At 56.0% G+C, this 16,263-nt stretch overlaps 4 protein-coding genes across 4 annotated transcripts; 1 reads left to right on the forward strand and 3 right to left on the reverse strand.

Annotated features, from left to right (window-relative positions):
• Window positions 1-165: 165 nt before the first annotated feature.
• BKCO1_4300075 (wd repeat protein) lies at window positions 166-4,575 on the forward strand (the record flags this gene model as incomplete). The annotated part of the gene is made up of 1 exon (XM_020276034.1): window positions 166-4,575. One exon carries the CDS (start codon window positions 166-168, stop codon window positions 4,573-4,575), a length of 4,410 nt encoding a protein of 1,469 aa, XP_020128192.1.
• Window positions 4,576-5,761: 1,186 nt separating this feature from the next.
• BKCO1_4300076 (nadh-ubiquinone oxidoreductase 78 kda mitochondrial) lies at window positions 5,762-8,230 on the reverse strand (the record flags this gene model as incomplete). The annotated part of the gene is made up of 5 exons (XM_020276035.1): window positions 5,762-5,894; window positions 5,948-7,536; window positions 7,590-7,972; window positions 8,035-8,058; window positions 8,113-8,230. 5 exons carry the CDS (start codon window positions 8,228-8,230, stop codon window positions 5,762-5,764), a joined length of 2,247 nt encoding a protein of 748 aa, XP_020128191.1.
• Window positions 8,231-9,025: 795 nt separating this feature from the next.
• On the reverse strand, window positions 9,026-11,863 carry BKCO1_4300077 (root hair defective 3 gtp-binding protein; the record flags this gene model as incomplete). Its single annotated transcript, XM_020276036.1, has 4 exons — window positions 9,026-9,324; window positions 9,378-11,128; window positions 11,185-11,628; window positions 11,679-11,863. The coding sequence occupies 4 exons, from the start codon at window positions 11,861-11,863 to the stop codon at window positions 9,026-9,028; spliced, it is 2,679 nt and encodes an 892-aa protein (XP_020128190.1).
• Window positions 11,864-13,200: 1,337 nt separating this feature from the next.
• Window positions 13,201-15,916, reverse strand: BKCO1_4300078 (pumilio-family rna binding repeat protein; the record flags this gene model as incomplete). Its single annotated transcript, XM_020276037.1, has 2 exons — window positions 13,201-15,717; window positions 15,806-15,916. The coding sequence occupies 2 exons, from the start codon at window positions 15,914-15,916 to the stop codon at window positions 13,201-13,203; spliced, it is 2,628 nt and encodes an 875-aa protein (XP_020128186.1).
• Window positions 15,917-16,263: the final 347 nt, after the last annotated feature.

Genomic DNA, 16,263 nt, shown 5'->3' on the forward strand with positions numbered 1-16,263 from the left:
CCATGTATGTCCCATCCCGCACTCACTGGGCTTTGCGCAATCACTGACCACCGTAATCACCATGGTCACAGGGTCGAGATTGTAGACCTCACATCTAGTCCTGAGCCAGACCCGGCCCCGACCCCCGCCGACTCTCAATTCCAGGCGCCTCGCCCGCTCTCACACATGCCCTTCCGCGAATCACCTGCAAAGCGCCGGAAAACCCACCACATACGAGACGAAGACGAACGCGAGAATGTCACTGCACTGCTTAATCGCTTCCAGGCGCGCTCGACGCCATCGACAAAAAGCCGTGTGGACGGGAATCATGGTACGTCTACCCAGGCGTCTGCGGATGAGCGAGCTCCCCTCCACAAGAGTCAACCAGCTCCCTACAAGGTACAACAACCGGCCAAGACCAAGCCGCAACCCATGGCCTTCGTGCCCTTCGCCGATTCTACACTAGAGAGGCTGGCTAAGTTGGGGAGATTGGGTGACTCGGTTATTGGCACAAAGGGAAAGACACTGACGGAGGATCAAGAGAACGGCCCCACGGGTCAAGAGCAACGTGCCAGCGGACCTGTGCCAACACAACCGGTACATGCATATGGCAATGGCATCCGCTCCCTGCCGTCTGGCGCAACATACCACTCATCTTACCCAACGCCGGCGCAGACCAATGGCATGCCACTGAGAGGATCCATGGTCCCGCGCGATTATCCACACGGCCTCCCGTTGCCTCGACCCACCAGTACCCTCGGCGTTTCTGGCCAGCACTCATCGCCTTCAATTGCTCGGCCGCCGTCACCTCGTTCGTCCGCTCGTGACCGCACGTTTCCAAACACTGCCATTCCACTTCCTTCCGCGCCGTCTACCAATCCTTCGCTTCAGCGTCCAGCTCCTATGTCTCGTCACCCTGTCGCCGCTTCTCCCGTCCGTCCGGAGCTTACTGCTCCCGCACTCCCCCGCATTGTATCCCCCGTGCGGCCACTCGTAGCTTCTGCCACGCATCCTGCAGCTTCTCCAATCGAAAACTCTGCTGGCGTTAAAGCCCCCGAAACAGACCCTGCTCCTCTTATTGGAAAGGGAAAGTTCCAAAAGTACCCGCCTTGGACTCCGGAAGAAGATAGCGTGATAGTCTATCTAAAGCAAGGGCTGAATTGGAGCTTCAAACAGATTACCCCTATGCTCACGGGACGAAGTCAAGGTGCTGCGAACACAAGATACTGCAACCGCTTGAAATACGGCTATGACATGAAAAAGGCGATAGAGGTTATTCAAAGGTCTGAATGGTCGCCTATACTGCAACCTGAGAAACATGCCGAGATCCTGGCACGTCCTGTACCGTCACCACCGGATACAGTCGTCGAGCGCAACGCGGCTGTCGACCCGGCATTCCCATCTACAGCCGATACTACCATCACACCGCAGAGAGAGCGACGTGCTGCACAAAGACCGACTAATTACTACGATAAGGACTACTACAATCACACCTTTGAGGATGAGCCCCCGACGTTTACCGAGCTACAGAAGCCTCCAGCGGAGGGACGCCCCTGCGCACTGGTTCCTAATCCTGATGGAATCGAAATCGAAGGCAGAGGCATAGGTCCAAGCAGAAGACTCCGTAGTGCGAGAAAGTTTCGCTCGTACAAACCATACCTGTCGTACCACGAGCGATTGGCTTTAAAAGGTGGGTTCGGGGAAGGCGAATGGCAAGAATTACACGACTGGAAGGGATCTCAAGTGCATGTTCCGTTCACCAAAGAGGAAATGAAGACGCTCGAGCATGTCGTCACCTCGAAAACCAACTCCAGTCTGACGAACTTGACGGAACCCAAGATTCTCGAAGTCGCAAGCCAGGCACGGAGTTTTCTAGTGACACGTACCAAAGAGAGTATCGAAGCGTTGCTGAGAGATGCTGCCGACGACAGAATACCGAAGGCAGTGATGCTTCGTCTCGGGGGGCAGAAGTACCCTTCACCAAGCATTCATTCGGTGCTCAGGAACCGGGAGCTGGGCATGCAGACAGCCAGAAGAGACTATTCCAAGGGCGGGCTTACTCACCTTCAAACGCCAATAGTCGAGAGCATCGGTCCTTCGCTGACGTTTACCGGCACTTCTGGCGATGTCAATACTGTAGCTTGGGCGCCCAATGGCGCGCGATTCGCCGCTGGCTCTGCTTGCCTGGTTGATTCCGACAGTATGCAATACAACCGGGGCAACAATCTACTCGTCGGAGAAGTCTCCCGAAAAGCGTTGAACGAGATCCCTGATCACTACACTGAACGCAAGCGACCAGAGACCGGCGTCAATTCGAGCCATTCAATGCACATCACTCAGGACCGTCGGCTTTTTCAGACTGTTTCAATGGTTGCCTTCTCTCCCGACAGCTCGTTTCTATTTTCCGCTGGGTACGACAACCAGGTGCGAGTTTACGACATTTTCGACACCGACCAACCCGAGCTGCATTTCACCTGCGCTAACATTCGTCACGCGGGCAAGGTGGATTTGCTCTCGGTGAGTCCTCAAGGTCTTCTAGCTACCGGGTGTCAACGATCCGACAAGAACTCGATTAGGGTGATAAATCCTTATTTGCTCAACATCGAAGAGTCAGAGCGTTTCGATGAAGACGGCAACAAAATCAAGCCAGTCATCCACAGCTTCTCCTCGCGGAAAGCTGCCGAGAAGCCTGATAATGGTATTTTCCCTTCTGCTCTTCGCTTCGACTGCACCGGTGACTACCTCCTAGCTGGATTTGCCTCAACGTTGAAAGAGGAGACCCACGGAGGGACATGCCTGTGGGATGTCAGGACTGGCTCTCAGTTGGCAATCTCTCCCGAGGCGCGCAATGTCTTCGATGTCGCGTGGAACACAAACCGATGGAAAGCACCACTGTTCGCGGTTGGGTGTGTCGCTGGCTCCAATGTCAATCGCGGCGTTCGCTCAGTTGTCAAGCTGTACGACGTCCGGGTCCCTGGAAGATATTCTATGCCGCTGGAGTTGGACTGCCCGGCTCTTGACATGAATGATGTGCTGTTTTGCCCTTACGATGATAATATCATTGTAGCCGGCTGTACGAATGGTAAAACGTACGTCTGGGACATACGACAGCCCAGCCCTGAGAGCCACCTATACTCGCTCCTACACGGAGAGCCTGTAATGGAGCTGGGTGACGATGATCCAGCATCAAGGGAGCGCTTGGACACCGGAATACGTTTCTGTTCATGGGCACATGACCGCAGGAAGCTGTATACCGCTTCGTCAGACGGCGTAGTCAAGACCTGGGATCCTTACCGTGCGCCAGAGGACGTTTTCTTGCGTGACGTCGTGCAGTTGAACTCTGGGGTCATGTCCGGCGCATTCAGCCCCGACTATGCAAGCCTTCTTCTGGGCGAAATCAACGGCACCGTCAACGTGCTCGAAGCTGGCCAGTTTGGTCGCTCCATCAAAGAGATGGATACCTTCGATCTCATTCCATTCAAGGATGACGAAGCACAGACCCCACGCGACCATGACGATAACCGCGAAGACGAAGACGAAGACTCAGGTGCGGCGACTTCTCGAGAGCTCCTGCGAACAGAGCAGATCAGCCTCTGCGAAATGGGCGGCCTACCACTGCGCCAGGCCGTCCAGGGACCAAATTACGCCGGCCCATACGACAACGCAGCGGACGCGCCGGAGCTGAGGACTGCAGCAGCGCGGTTCCAACGTCTTCACGGTGATGCACCGACGGAGCAGTGCGAAATCCTGGCTTGCTGCTTGGCCGCCACCAACGCCAAAGCGGTGCCCGAAGAGGCTGGCGACTCGGGCAGGTCCGCCGACCGCATCCCTGGCGCCCTACGCTCTCTGTCTCTCGGCTCTTCTTCTTCTTCTTCTTCTTCTTCTTCTTCTTCTTCTTCTTCTTCTTCTTCTTCTTCTCTCAACAGCGACGGGTATGGCAAATCGATGCCAACCAAGAGCACCATCGTGTCGTCCGCTCTCAAATGCTCCAAGTGCCACATACGCCCGGCACGGCCGCGCGCCGATCCAGACGGCAACGTCGGCGACGACGACAACGGCGGCGGCGACGTCTCGTCGTCGTCAGACAAGCCCCTCTGCGAGCGCTGCAACTTCGGCTGCCCCCGTTGCGGCCGCAAGGCCGACGTCCTCTCGCACGCCTCTGCAACCGCCATCGCCGGCGTCTTCTGTCCGCGTTGCCGCGCCCTCTGGCGCGCCGACGTGCTCGGATACAAGCTGGTCTATCAACACGCCGCCGGGGGTGCCGGTGAGGGCAGCGGCGTGGGGGGCTGGGATCCCGATCGCGACGAGCGGTTCCTGTACGAGCGAGCGAGGGTGATGGGGAGGACCAGGAAGAAGGTCCCGTCGTCGTTGTCGCTGTCGTTGACGCTTGCGCCTACGTCTGCTGCTGCGGGATTTTCTGACGATGAGATGGGCGATGGCGACCACGTCCAGGAAGGAGTGGCGGGTATGATGAGGAGGAGTAGGAGAAGGGCGAAGGAGACGCAGCTGCATGACTATGTGGCGGACGAGGCAGAGGACTGTCTCGAGGGGTACTACCATAGCTTATGGCAAGATAAACCCGCTTCTCCACTCTGAAGTGGGCATGTGAAGTATTTTGAGGGAGAGACTTGGTGTGGTATGCAAGGGTCATTCGAACGAAAACGTATGAAGGAAATTGGGGAGAAGGAAAAGAAACTCGGATGTGAATGTGAAAGAATGCTGGAAGCATGGAAATCGAAAGAAGGAAACCGGCAAGCGTAAGATATGAACGCTGCTGCTGCTGCCGCTGCTGCTGCTGTCTAGTGGACTGAATGCAAACAAGCAACTCACGCAGGTGGCCGTGGCATAAGCAAAAAACAGAGCATGCCAACCGGTATGCTCATCGTCACAATGGAGTTGTTAGGGATCTTGTAGATAAATACTTGTATAGCAATGTGTAGAACAAGCTTGTGTTCGTACCTGGACACAAAATGGGACATGATATACTGTCGTGGATTGTTGCGGTGCCGAATCGAAAGCCGATGCATGATACGTTTGGCAAAAGGGCAAGGCGAGAGATAATTGGCCGCTTGTTGTGTGTGTATGTGAGGTAGCAGGGTCAACGAGAAAATGGTTATTTCTCTTTTGGGAAAGGGGGAGAGAAACAATAAATGTCGACGCCAAGTCAAGTCCGGAAGACAGTCAATTATCTCGAGCTACTTGCACTATTATAGAAGAGGGAAAAGGCAGTAACGGTGCGTGCAAAGAGAAACATGATCATAAAAGTTATCTCCTACGTACCATCATTCTTGAAGGTGGCGTTCGTCATAGCGATCCGAACACAGGTTTGACATCACAGAAATCATGCACAAGAGAACTAAAAGAAAAAGAAAAGAAAGGGAGGGGCTGTGGATCGGTCGCATGCCACCTACGCATTCTACTCTACCCACCATCTCATCTATTGCGGGCCTTCCTACATGGCAGATCAAGCCGTCATTACCCCGTCCCGCTCTTCCACCAGAGAAGGGGAGAATATGTTGCAAGCCGTATGACCTCTTATCGCCACCCTGCAGTCCCTGCCGCCTTGACTGGACACGTTAATTCCCAATTCCCGGTTCCACGCATCTTCAGGTAGCTGGACAACTTTTTGTTTGCTTGTCGGAGCAAAGGGAAAAAGGGAATGTTTGTCCAGTATGTACATCTTGGTAATAATAAAACGCCGCTAAAAACATCAAAACATCCGTAGATTCTACACGGCCCCCCGGAGATGAATGCATGTCCCTTGCTCAGACTTTTGTTGCATTCATGCAGCCGCAGCTGATTGCTGACCGGGCGGGCCGTATTCGACCTGGGGGTAGGGCTCTCCTGGTGCCATGAAGTTGGTACTCGGGTTCTTGGCGGCCTTGGCTGCCGAGCAACGAGCCATGGTTGGCGAACTGTGATTATTGTTAGCATCTGTTCAGAGATCAATGATACTGAATACACTTACTTCCTCGAGATGACGTCAGTGAAGTAGAAGTTCTCGATCGGCTTCTTAAGGGGAGCGTTGGTGGCGCTGGCACCCTTGTTCTGGTCAACAACCTGGACCTTGCTGAGCTCAGCCAGAGCGGTCTTCTCGACAACGTCAAGTCTCCTGAGAGCGGGCGAGATCTCCTCCATGCGGTCGCGAAGAGCCTCGACGTCGTCGTAGGGAAGAGGAGTGCCGAGGTACTCGCTGGCGGCACGAATGATCTTCCAGTCATGCCTGGCAGCACCGAGCAGAGAGGTGGCAGCCCGGGTCTGCTGGACACGGCCCTCGGTGTTGACGTAGGTACCAGCGCTCTCAGTGTAGGCAGCACCAGGGAGAACAACGTCGGCAAGCTGAGCACCCTTGTCACCGTGGTGGCCCTGGTAGACGACGAAAGCCCCCTTGGGAATGTCCGCCTCGTTGATCTCGTCGGCACCAAGCAGCCAGATGAACTTAGCCTCCGTCTTGGCAACCTCCAGCGAGGGCACAGTGAAGCCGACCTCGTAAGCGCCCGCACGGGAGGCCTCGCGCTGCAGGATATTGTAGCCGTTCCACTCGGGGGTCTGGAAGTTGGACTTGTGCTTCTCGACGAAGCTGCCAACAGTCTCAACGATAGACTTGGCGTCGGCGTGCTCGACAGCACCGCTGCCCACAATGATCATGGGCTTCTTGGCCTGAGCCAGCTTCTGGCCAAATTCGCCAGACAAAGCCGACTTCAGATCGGCGGCCGTCTCACCAAGCTTCTCATACTCGAAGGTACTCTCGAAATCCTCGCCGACAAGGCCAATTTCGAGGTCAGAGCGGAGCCAGTGCTTCCTGATACGAGCGTTCAAAACAGCGGCCTCGTGCCTGGGGTTGGTGCCAACAAGGAGAATGTAATCGGCCTCCTCCACGCCATAGATCTTGGAGTTAAAGCTGTAGTTCGAGCGAACATCGATGCCGTGAACAGCGGGCTCGCTGCCGTTCTTGGTGTCAAGGGCAAGGTTTTCCGAACCAAGCTTGTTGGCCAGATCCTTCATTGCCACCATAGTCTCCGTCTCAGCCAGGGCACCAGCCACAGCCTTGAATTCATTACCCTTCGGCGCAATCTTCTGGAACGCTTCTCCAATCTCTACAAGAGCCTGTTCCCAGGTGGCGGGCTGGAACTGGTCGTCGCGGCGGATAAGCGGGATGGTCAATCTCTGGGTGCTGAGAGCGTCGCAGGCAAACCGGGACTTGTCGTTGATCCACTCCTCGTTCACATCGTCGTTAAGTCTCGGGAGAATTCTCAGAACCTGCAATCCCCTGGAGTCGACGCGGATGTTGGAGCCAATGCCGTCGAGAACATCAATGGATTCAGCGTGGTACAGCTCCCACGGACGGGCCTTGAAAGCGTAGGGCTTGGAGGTCAGGGCACCAACGGGGCAAAGGTCGATGACGTTTCCAGACATTTCCGAGTCAAGGGCGGTCTCGATGTAAGTACCAATCTGCAGGTCGTTGCCACGGCCAGTGGAACCAAACTCCGGGGCGCCGGCGACGTCGTTGGCGAAGCGGACACACCTAGTGCAGTGGATACACCTGTTCATCGAGGTCTGCACCGTGTCAGCGGTGGCGCAGTATTCTCCTCGCATCTCCATGCGCCTACCTTGATCAATGGGCCAATGTTCTTGTCCTCAACCGCACGCTTGCCGCCAAGCTCGTGGAAGCGGCCTCTGTCGGCACCATATCTCATCGACTGATCCTGAAGGTCGCACTCACCACCCTGGTCGCAGATGGGGCAGTCAAGGGGGTGGTTGGCGAGCAGGAATTCCATAACGCCCTCGCGGGCCTTGTGCACGAGAGGGGAGTCGGTCTTGACGTTCATGCCGGGTTGGACGGGCCAGGCACACGAGGCGACGGGCTTGGGGGCGCGCTCGACTTCGACGAGGCACATGCGGCAGTTTCCGGCAATCATGAGCTTCTCGTGGTAGCAGTAGCGGGGGACGGTCGAGCCGGCCTTTTCGCAGGCCTGGATGAGCGAGGAGCCGGCTGTGGGTGCAGTCGTCAGCATCACGGCCCGCGGGGCAATGGCGCGGCAGCGGAGGGCTCACCTTCTACGGCCACCTTCTTGCCATCTGGAACATCAATCAGCGCAGTTCACGAGGCTGGGAGGCGGGCGTGGGACGCACCGATGGTGAGCTCGACGTCGGCGGGCCGCTGCGAGGTGGCGGCAAAGGTGCGGCGGGCATTGGCGGCCACCAGCCGCTGGGGCAGCCTGACCGTCCGGAGGAGCTGTTGCCGCAGCATGGCGTGGAGTGGAGAGGGGATGGGTCGGGCTGGGTGTGGATGGGCAGTGGTGTTGGAGGCGTGGTTCACGCTGGAGGCACTCGGCACCGCATTGACGTCTTTTGCGGTTTAGCGCCAGTTCTGACCTACCCGCATCGCGCCGCTTCTGATTGGAAGTCCGGGCGTCGCTTACAAAAACCCTTTCGCGCAGCGCCCGCGATCCGTCTTCTTTTCTCCTCAACTCATTTTGAGGACAACTCTTATTGTGGGAGCTTCTGGACATCCATCCCGACCAGAATTTCCTCTGCTATTTGTCCGAGACCACGACTCGCAGGGCTCCGTAGCTGGAGCAGGCCAGGGCTCTGCCCTATGACGTCCTGTTCCTTACCAACGGCGCTACATTTCAACCTCTTCTCCCAGCTGTCCAACCTGTTCTTCTAGCTGCATCCGAGACTCTTTCTCGACCTTCAATTTCGTAGGCCATTGCTTCTTACCAACCCGCAAATTACGGCATACGTATCATGTTTGACGTACAAGCCGTGGAATGGTGTTGCATGCTTGTCCGCTTCGTAGCCTCGCAAAATGAATACCTTCTTCCGGCAGTGACACTCTTGCTCTGTCCACAGCGCTATCCCGCGTTGCTAAAAATGAATGCATTCTATAAACACGCGTGTAGGGTAATATAGGACGAGACATGCGCCGTCTCCGCCTGCGCTTCGGCGCATCCCGCACCGAGACAACCTTGAGCACCGTTCTATTTTCACTAGCCAATCCAATCAACACAGCACGCTCGTATTGACCCAACGAACGGCCAGATTATATGTCGTCCTCGTCCTCGTCCGCGGCGCTTGTCTCGGCCTTCTTGCCTTGGCTGTCAAGCTTGTCCATCCCGATGCTCTCGGTGGTGTTGCTGCGGCTTGCCATGCCCATGGCCTGGCGACCCGTCTCGTTACTCTCAAGGAACTCGCGCAAACGCTCCTTGGTCATCTCGATCGCCTGCTGCGACGCGGCGTTGCTCATCCGCATCATCGGGCCCCACAGGTTGAGTGTGTATGTCACGTAGGCGGCAACGCCCAGAAGGATCATGAAAATGAAGTAGAGAGGGTTGCGGAGGACTGAAGCCAGGTCAGCGGACGATTTGAGAGTACATCATGAGTGTTTGACTTACCTGCCCAGATTTCGTTCCAACCCAATGCAAGCAAAAGTCCGTAGAAGTACAAAGGCACTTGTGTGATACCACCAATGGCGCCGCGTTTGGCCTCAACATAGACGCCATCAGCTGTCTTCTTGAAGCGGACGCTGAGATCTGCCTGCTTGGCATCGCTCAGCACGGTCATCTCTTCCTCAAGGCTCTTCCCTTCCTCTTCGTCCACACCGCCAATGGGTGTCAGGTCCTCCTCATCGGCCGGCGTGACAGTGGCTGGGGCTGCACCGATCCACGCATCCAAAGGCGGTGGGGCGGATGTTGCCGACAAGCGGAAGCGACTGAGGAGAGGGATGAGAGTGAGGGTGGATTCGCGCGCGCGCGTGTAGATGCCCTCGATGTCATCAGTGGGACGCCAAATGCGAGGAACGCCAGTGTCGTCGTAGCGGAATTTGTCTTCGAAGTTCTCGCGGAGCTTAAGAAGGAGGTTACCCTCCATCATCTCCTCATCGAGCTTCGCCCGTAGACAACCCCAACTCTTCCGTCTCAAGCGCCACAGGCCAACCTCAGTCTCGTCTGGCGATGCGTCAAAGCTGCCTGCGCGTTCCGTGAAACGCTTCTCGGCCTGAGAGACCGTCTCGGTGAAGACCGCCCAGATCTTGTCCCACAGTTCCTTTTCAGTTGTCGTAGTGTGCTTCTCTCCCTCTGCTGGAGCACCAGAACCTCCCCGGCCCGAACCCAGCCTATTGAACTCCAACCCAACAGACTCATTCAGACGAGAACGCACCCACCGCTCAATGCGAGTTGCCAACCTACGCATTTCCTCTTTGCGCAGACGTGACGACACGTCGTCAAGCTCCTTTTTATACAAGTTGAACTGTTGGCCATACTCGCTCCATGGTGCACCTTCCACCACGATAGCTTTTGCATGCTCTTCGAACGTCGATAGGGCCTTCTTCTTTTCGGAAGCCACGATCTCGGCAAAGTCGTAGTTGCTGCCCTTCTTCTGTCCTGATTTCACGGCAGCGCTGACGGCTTCGGAAAAGTCGTAGACGCCAGACTTGTGTGCCGCGGTCAACTGACCAGCAAACAATGCCTTCAGACGAGTATCAATTTTCCCAGACAATTCCTTTGATTTCCGTGCGTAGACGCCCTTGTGGTATCTCGAAGCTTTGGTTTCGAACTCCTTGAGAACGGCAGTGCGGGCAGTGTTCATAGCATCACCAAGGCCGGTGATAACAGAGGGTTTGCCGGAGCGAACGCCCTCGGCCTGCTTCTCCTCAAAGGGTGTGATCTTCTCGTCAAATGCAACGAGCACCTCTCGTGAGATTTCGTCACACCTGAACTGGGCGAGTAACTCCTGCTGTGTTGGCAAGTCTAGATCTTTGTTGTTGACAATCGATTCCCAAACACCATCCGCGTAGGTCGGGAGACCGTCGGCCGGGATGCGTCTGTGATACTCCGGCAGGAAGACAGGCTGCTTCTCCTCGTCTATCAAGCCCGCAGTCTTGGGGTCCTTGTAACCCTCCCGGAAGCGTGTGCTAAGCTTCTCCACATCCTCGACGAATTTCTCCGGTTGCAGTATCTTGTGAGGAAGCGTGGCAAAGGCGAAGTCGAAATAGTCCTCAATCCTCGAGTTCTCGAGGCCCTGCGGTTTCGACAGCGTCGACCAGATGCGTTGCATATCTTGCAAAAGAGTGTTTTTAAGGTTGGCGAGAGGGGTGTTGCCGATGTGATCGCGAATAACGAAGAAGAGGAGGGAGCGTGTAGTAGTCCTGAGAATCTCATGTCAGCTACACACGTTGTACAAAAGATGAAAGTTGCCACGTACCTGCTATCCTTGACGAAGAGCTGCAAATTGACTTCGAAAACAGTCTTCAGCAGACCCATGTTGGCGCCCTGGTACAGGCCAACTTGGTGCTCCCAGATGTTGACGATCAACACCTCGCTCGTGGCCAGGGCAAACAGCGCGCTCTTCCGCTCAAAGTCCTGGTCTTCGCCTCTCTCACGGCCGTCGGTTCCCTCGACGTCCATGACCAGGATGTTGTCGGCCATGGTCTTGTCGCCCTGGGCCACACGCTTATTCTTGGACATCCAGATGCCTTTCGTGGTCTGGCGGCGCTCGGTTTCGGACATGACACCAAAGGACGTCTTGAACAGGTGGTTGAGCAGGGTAGATTTGCCGGTGCTCTGAGAACCGAAGACGGAGATCAGATGGTAGTTGAAGCCGGCGGGGATGACTTTCTCAAGAGCCAGATAGTTGGTGAGATTCGAGCTGCATGCTGGTCAGTACGGGGGTGGTTAGAGCGGCGAGGGCAGGTGTACTTGAACTCCTTGTTCTCGTCGATGACCTGGACGCCGAGTTCGTACTGCTCGGGCGTGGCCTTGTCGCCCACGGGGGCGAGGTGGCCGTTCATGACGACCGAGGGCATCGAATGTGAGCTGGTTATCGAGGGACGGTGTGCTGTGTTGTCGGAGCCATTGGGAACCTGCAGGGCCGGTGACGCCATTGTTGCGGACCGCGGTCGAGTGTTGTGGAGAGCTTGTTCGCTCGCCTAGGAATGCGGCGCGGAAAGTTTTTGGGAAGACGGCAGCACGGCGTTGGCGGAGGGATCACGCGCGGCTTGACTTGCGACTGGGGCGAGTGGCTGATGACAGGTGCAAGAGAGTGCATGATGGGGGGCCAAGCGAGCCGGAAACAGTCGACGTGGAGCCCGGGGACCCCTGCCCCTCCGCCGGCTGGATCACCGCCCGCCGTTGCCCTGACCTGCAAGCACAAACCACGAGATCGCCCCGATGGCCTCGCGATACCGTGCGAGACATGGCGTTTGCTGCCTGCGCGCTCACTGGTCCCGAGCCCGTCTCGCTTGGCACCAGTCCTCATTCCGTCCTTATCCCCTACCGGCAGAACCACGCCCGGCTGCATCTCAGCAGAGCATGCCTCCTGTTCCCAGGAATCCATCTGGCGGAAAGGTGCAGCGCACATGCGCACTTGGATCCTTTACTTGTGACTTGCCGCACGCCCAGGAATCTGCCGCTTGCCTCGGACTCGGTGCCGGCACAGTCACGAGCGAACGTCATCACCGGAGCGGAGGCCGGCCATCACAATCACAATGGTCCCTGGAGACGCCCTTTTTGGATATGCTTGCACTAGAGAACGCAAAGAAACTGTTGTCCGAGATGAAGATAAGAAGCAGAATAAGCAAAAGAAGCAAACATCCCCTCCCCTTCCGTCGCATTACCGTGTCCATCCATCCCTCAATATCCCCGAACCCGTGCTTCCGCTGAAAGGACTTTTTCTTGAGAAGACCCGCAGATGCCGCTACGAGCAGAAAATCCCTTCCCATGGCGATGTTTCCAGAAAAAGATTGAGATTTTAGTGCTGCTATGCCAAAGGCGAACAAGCCAACCTTTGACCACGAAGGAAAACTGCCCTTTGTTGCTTGCCGCATCCAACGAGCCTCGGAGCTTCGTGACGATCCGTAAGCTTGAAGATGGCACGATTGCAGTAGAAAACAAGAGCTGGTGTGAAAAAAACAAATCCCGGAAGAGCAAAATGAAAGCTGCAGCCGCTGCTGCTGATATCATGCTGACTGTAGTTGATATAAACATCGGAAATGAGAAAAAGGCTACCTTGTCTGTCCCGGCTGTGCGCGGCAGAAAGGCAAGTCGGTCTGACTATACCAAGACGCATACGATCAGAGAACAGTCGAGAAATTTCGGTAATGAAAAGCTCGACATGAGAGAGCCGCGAAAGGTGGCTGATACATACACGTATCAATTTTCAGGCGTTAAGATCGTGACGACGCTGTCTTCTTGACTTGGCCAGAGCGAAGACGATGCGAATTTAGCGGTAGCCACCATAGCCGCGACCATGGCTGTAGCTGCTATTACGGTTCAACTGCATGCCCGCAGGAGGGCCCGGGCGCGTCGCATAAGCAGGGTTGCTGCAAAGCATCGCTACGCGGGAACCGTACTTGGAACCACGGAGGGAAACCATGTGCTTGCGAACGTGCGAAGCCACAATCTCGCGGTGCTGCGGGCTGGAGTTGCTCAAGATGTACTGGATAAGATAGTTGCCGAACTGGTCGCCGGCGATATCAACGAGTGGCATGCGAGGACGATTGGCGCTGCCTTCGCAGACCCTCTCAAGATAACGGTCGAGAAACTCAGTGCCACCAATCTTGAGGCACTTCTCGATGACTTTGGAAGCATACTGGTCCATGCTGTACTCCGTAGCGTAATGGAGAATGTGATCGATGGCACGAGTGCGATCCTGCGTAGCTCCGTGTTCGCAAATGTGCTGAATGCACCAGTTACCGAACTGGCCATGGGAGATTATGTCGATACTGGCAAGGACCTCCTCAATGCAAGGACGCTTGTCCTCCTCAAGGCAGTTCTCGAAGATGTTCTGGACGACAAGACTGCCTGTCTCGCCAAGAGCGACTTCGTGCCACATGCCGCGGAGAGCCTCATTGACGTACTTCATGATCTGGGGAGGAGAATCGCTCCAGCGGAGTTCGAAGAGTTTCTGCCAGACATGGCATGCATAACGGTGAACCACAGTCTCGGGAATGCGGCGGAGTAACTCGTGGACCATGATCGCCTTATACTCTTCCGGGACAGCATCGAAGGCTTTCTGAATCACATGGCAGCCAAATGCGTCCATACTGAGCTGGAGCGTATTACCGCGAATGGCCTGCGCAATTGCGATGACCTGCTCCTGGGTGCCGTGCTCAAAGCAACGCTGAACGAGAAAGTTTCCAAAGCGGTTGATCATCAGCGGGTAGGCCTGCGCGATAATGGACTCCACAATAGCAAACTTCTGCTCCGCAGTGCCAACCTTGAGCTTCTGTTGAAGAAAAATCGAAGCCTGTTGGTCGTTGTTGTGGACAATCTTGTTGACAATCAGATCCCAGTTGCAGTTCATATTGCGGTCAAGAAGGCGACGATAGTTGATCGGCTCGTTCGGAGAGATGTATGTGGAACCCGACTGGTCGCCAGGAGCTCCCCAGACAGGCTTGGCGTCGTTCACAACGTTGAACTCAGCGGCAGTAGGGGACAGCCGGCTGCCAATGGGGCCGGCCTGGTACGCACCCGGGGCTTGGTACATGCCGTTGTTCTGCATGTGCGGCGGGCTGAATCGGGGGCCACCAATAGGGGCGTTGTACGTATAGTTGCCACTCCAGCCATTGTTGCGTCCTCCAAATGCCGAGGTCGGCCTGCTGGGAGGGTTCATGCGTGGAATGGGGTAGTGAGTCGCATCATCCATGAGCTGGGGAGTGCCGCGATAGCCACTATCCATGGAGCCCGGCATAGCGTACTGCTGCGGCTGGATGGGTCCATAGCCAGGTTGGTGGTTCATGGGGAATCCAACACCAGCACCGAAACCTTGGCGTCCACCGGTATTCCATGCGCTCGCACCGTAAGCGGAAGCTTGGTCGAACGGCGTCGTCATCTGGTAAGGGAGGTTGGACTTGAAGCCGTTGTTCCAGATGGCATGGTTAGTGGAGCCACGGCCACGGTTGAAGTTGCCAGTCGGGAACGTCTCGCTTGCTGCAGCAGGTGCATCGTCACTGGATGACCATGTGTCCTGACGGGACAAAGCGGGTGCGACCTTGACAGTAGAGTTAAAGGTGTAAGGGACCGTCTTCTCAGGGCTGTGGCCGTGAGTTTCATATCCGGCATCCGACTGAGGACCAAGAGCCTGATTGACAGTGTGATTGGCGATTCGAGTCTGAGAAAGCTCCGTATCCATGCGGTTGAGCTCCTGCTTCGCAATTGCAAGCTCCTTCTGCATGCGAAAGAATGCAACGGGGTCGGGCTTGGGGAGGTTGTCAACGTATCCTTCGCCAGCGTCGGTCGCCGGAGTGTTGGGTTTGTCAGGCGTAGCGGAGATCGAGTTGCCACCGTTGGACGACGAATCGATCTGAAACGCAGTGAGCGGCGAACGAAGATGAGGGTGAACATAGTCATGGTCCAGGTAGATCTTGATCTCGCAGCTACTGGCACTTACTGGCGCGGCGCCGACCATGAGAGGATCTTGCGGAACGCCTCCAACTAGGGGCTCAGTAGCGACGACCAGGTTCTTCTGCCTGTCCAAGATGGTTTGCTGCTCGGACAACTTGGCGAGTAGAGTGTTCATGGGGGATTCGCTGCCAGAAGTGGATTCCGGAGACGATTCTGTCTTCAGCATCTGCGCCAGGTAGTCAGCGACAATGTCCACGCCTTCGAAGCTATCGACATGGCTTACCTTGGAAGGCTTGTGGCTTGAGGCACGAGAAGCCTGGTTTCCTAGCTTTGAGGTAGTCAATGGGAGCGGTGACTCAGTACGGGCGAATGTCTGGCTGTTCCTCTTGGCACCCTGAGATAGAGTTGGCATCAAATCCACAGGCTGTCAAGAGCATGGAAGGCATGGAAGTCGGGAAGGGTGGATGGAGCAGAGCACTTACCACGCTGCCTGCAAAGGTGATAGGCGACGAGTCAGATCCGTTCTCGTCGCTGCGCAGACCGAACGGCGAGGGAGAGGCCTTGCGCGGAATAGGAGATCCGTTGCCAGCCATGTTTCCGAAGTGATTGAGGAGCAAGTACAATCGACTGGGTACAGCTGGCAGGAACTTGAAGAGGATGGATGGTAAAGAGTAAAACCAAACGTAATATACGTGGCGTGAGAAGCGTCTCACGAGCGGGTTCTGGTCGGTCGGGTGTCAGTGACTTGGACTCAGATCGAATCGTGTGTAGATCAGACAAGATCGGAGTGGGTTACAGTGGAGTGGAGTGGAGTGGATGATGAGCAGAAGAGGAAGAAGGCAAGGGTAGTGTCAGCGAGCACTAGATTTCGGGTCCGGGCCGCTGACTCTGAAGGTAGCAGCGTGAATGGGTGGTGGCCTGCTCACCAAGATCTTCGAGG

Source organism: Diplodia corticola, assembly GCF_001883845.1.
Source record: "Diplodia corticola strain CBS 112549 chromosome Unknown scaffold43, whole genome shotgun sequence".
In the NCBI taxonomy this organism is placed as follows: domain Eukaryota; kingdom Fungi; phylum Ascomycota; class Dothideomycetes; order Botryosphaeriales; family Botryosphaeriaceae; genus Diplodia; species Diplodia corticola.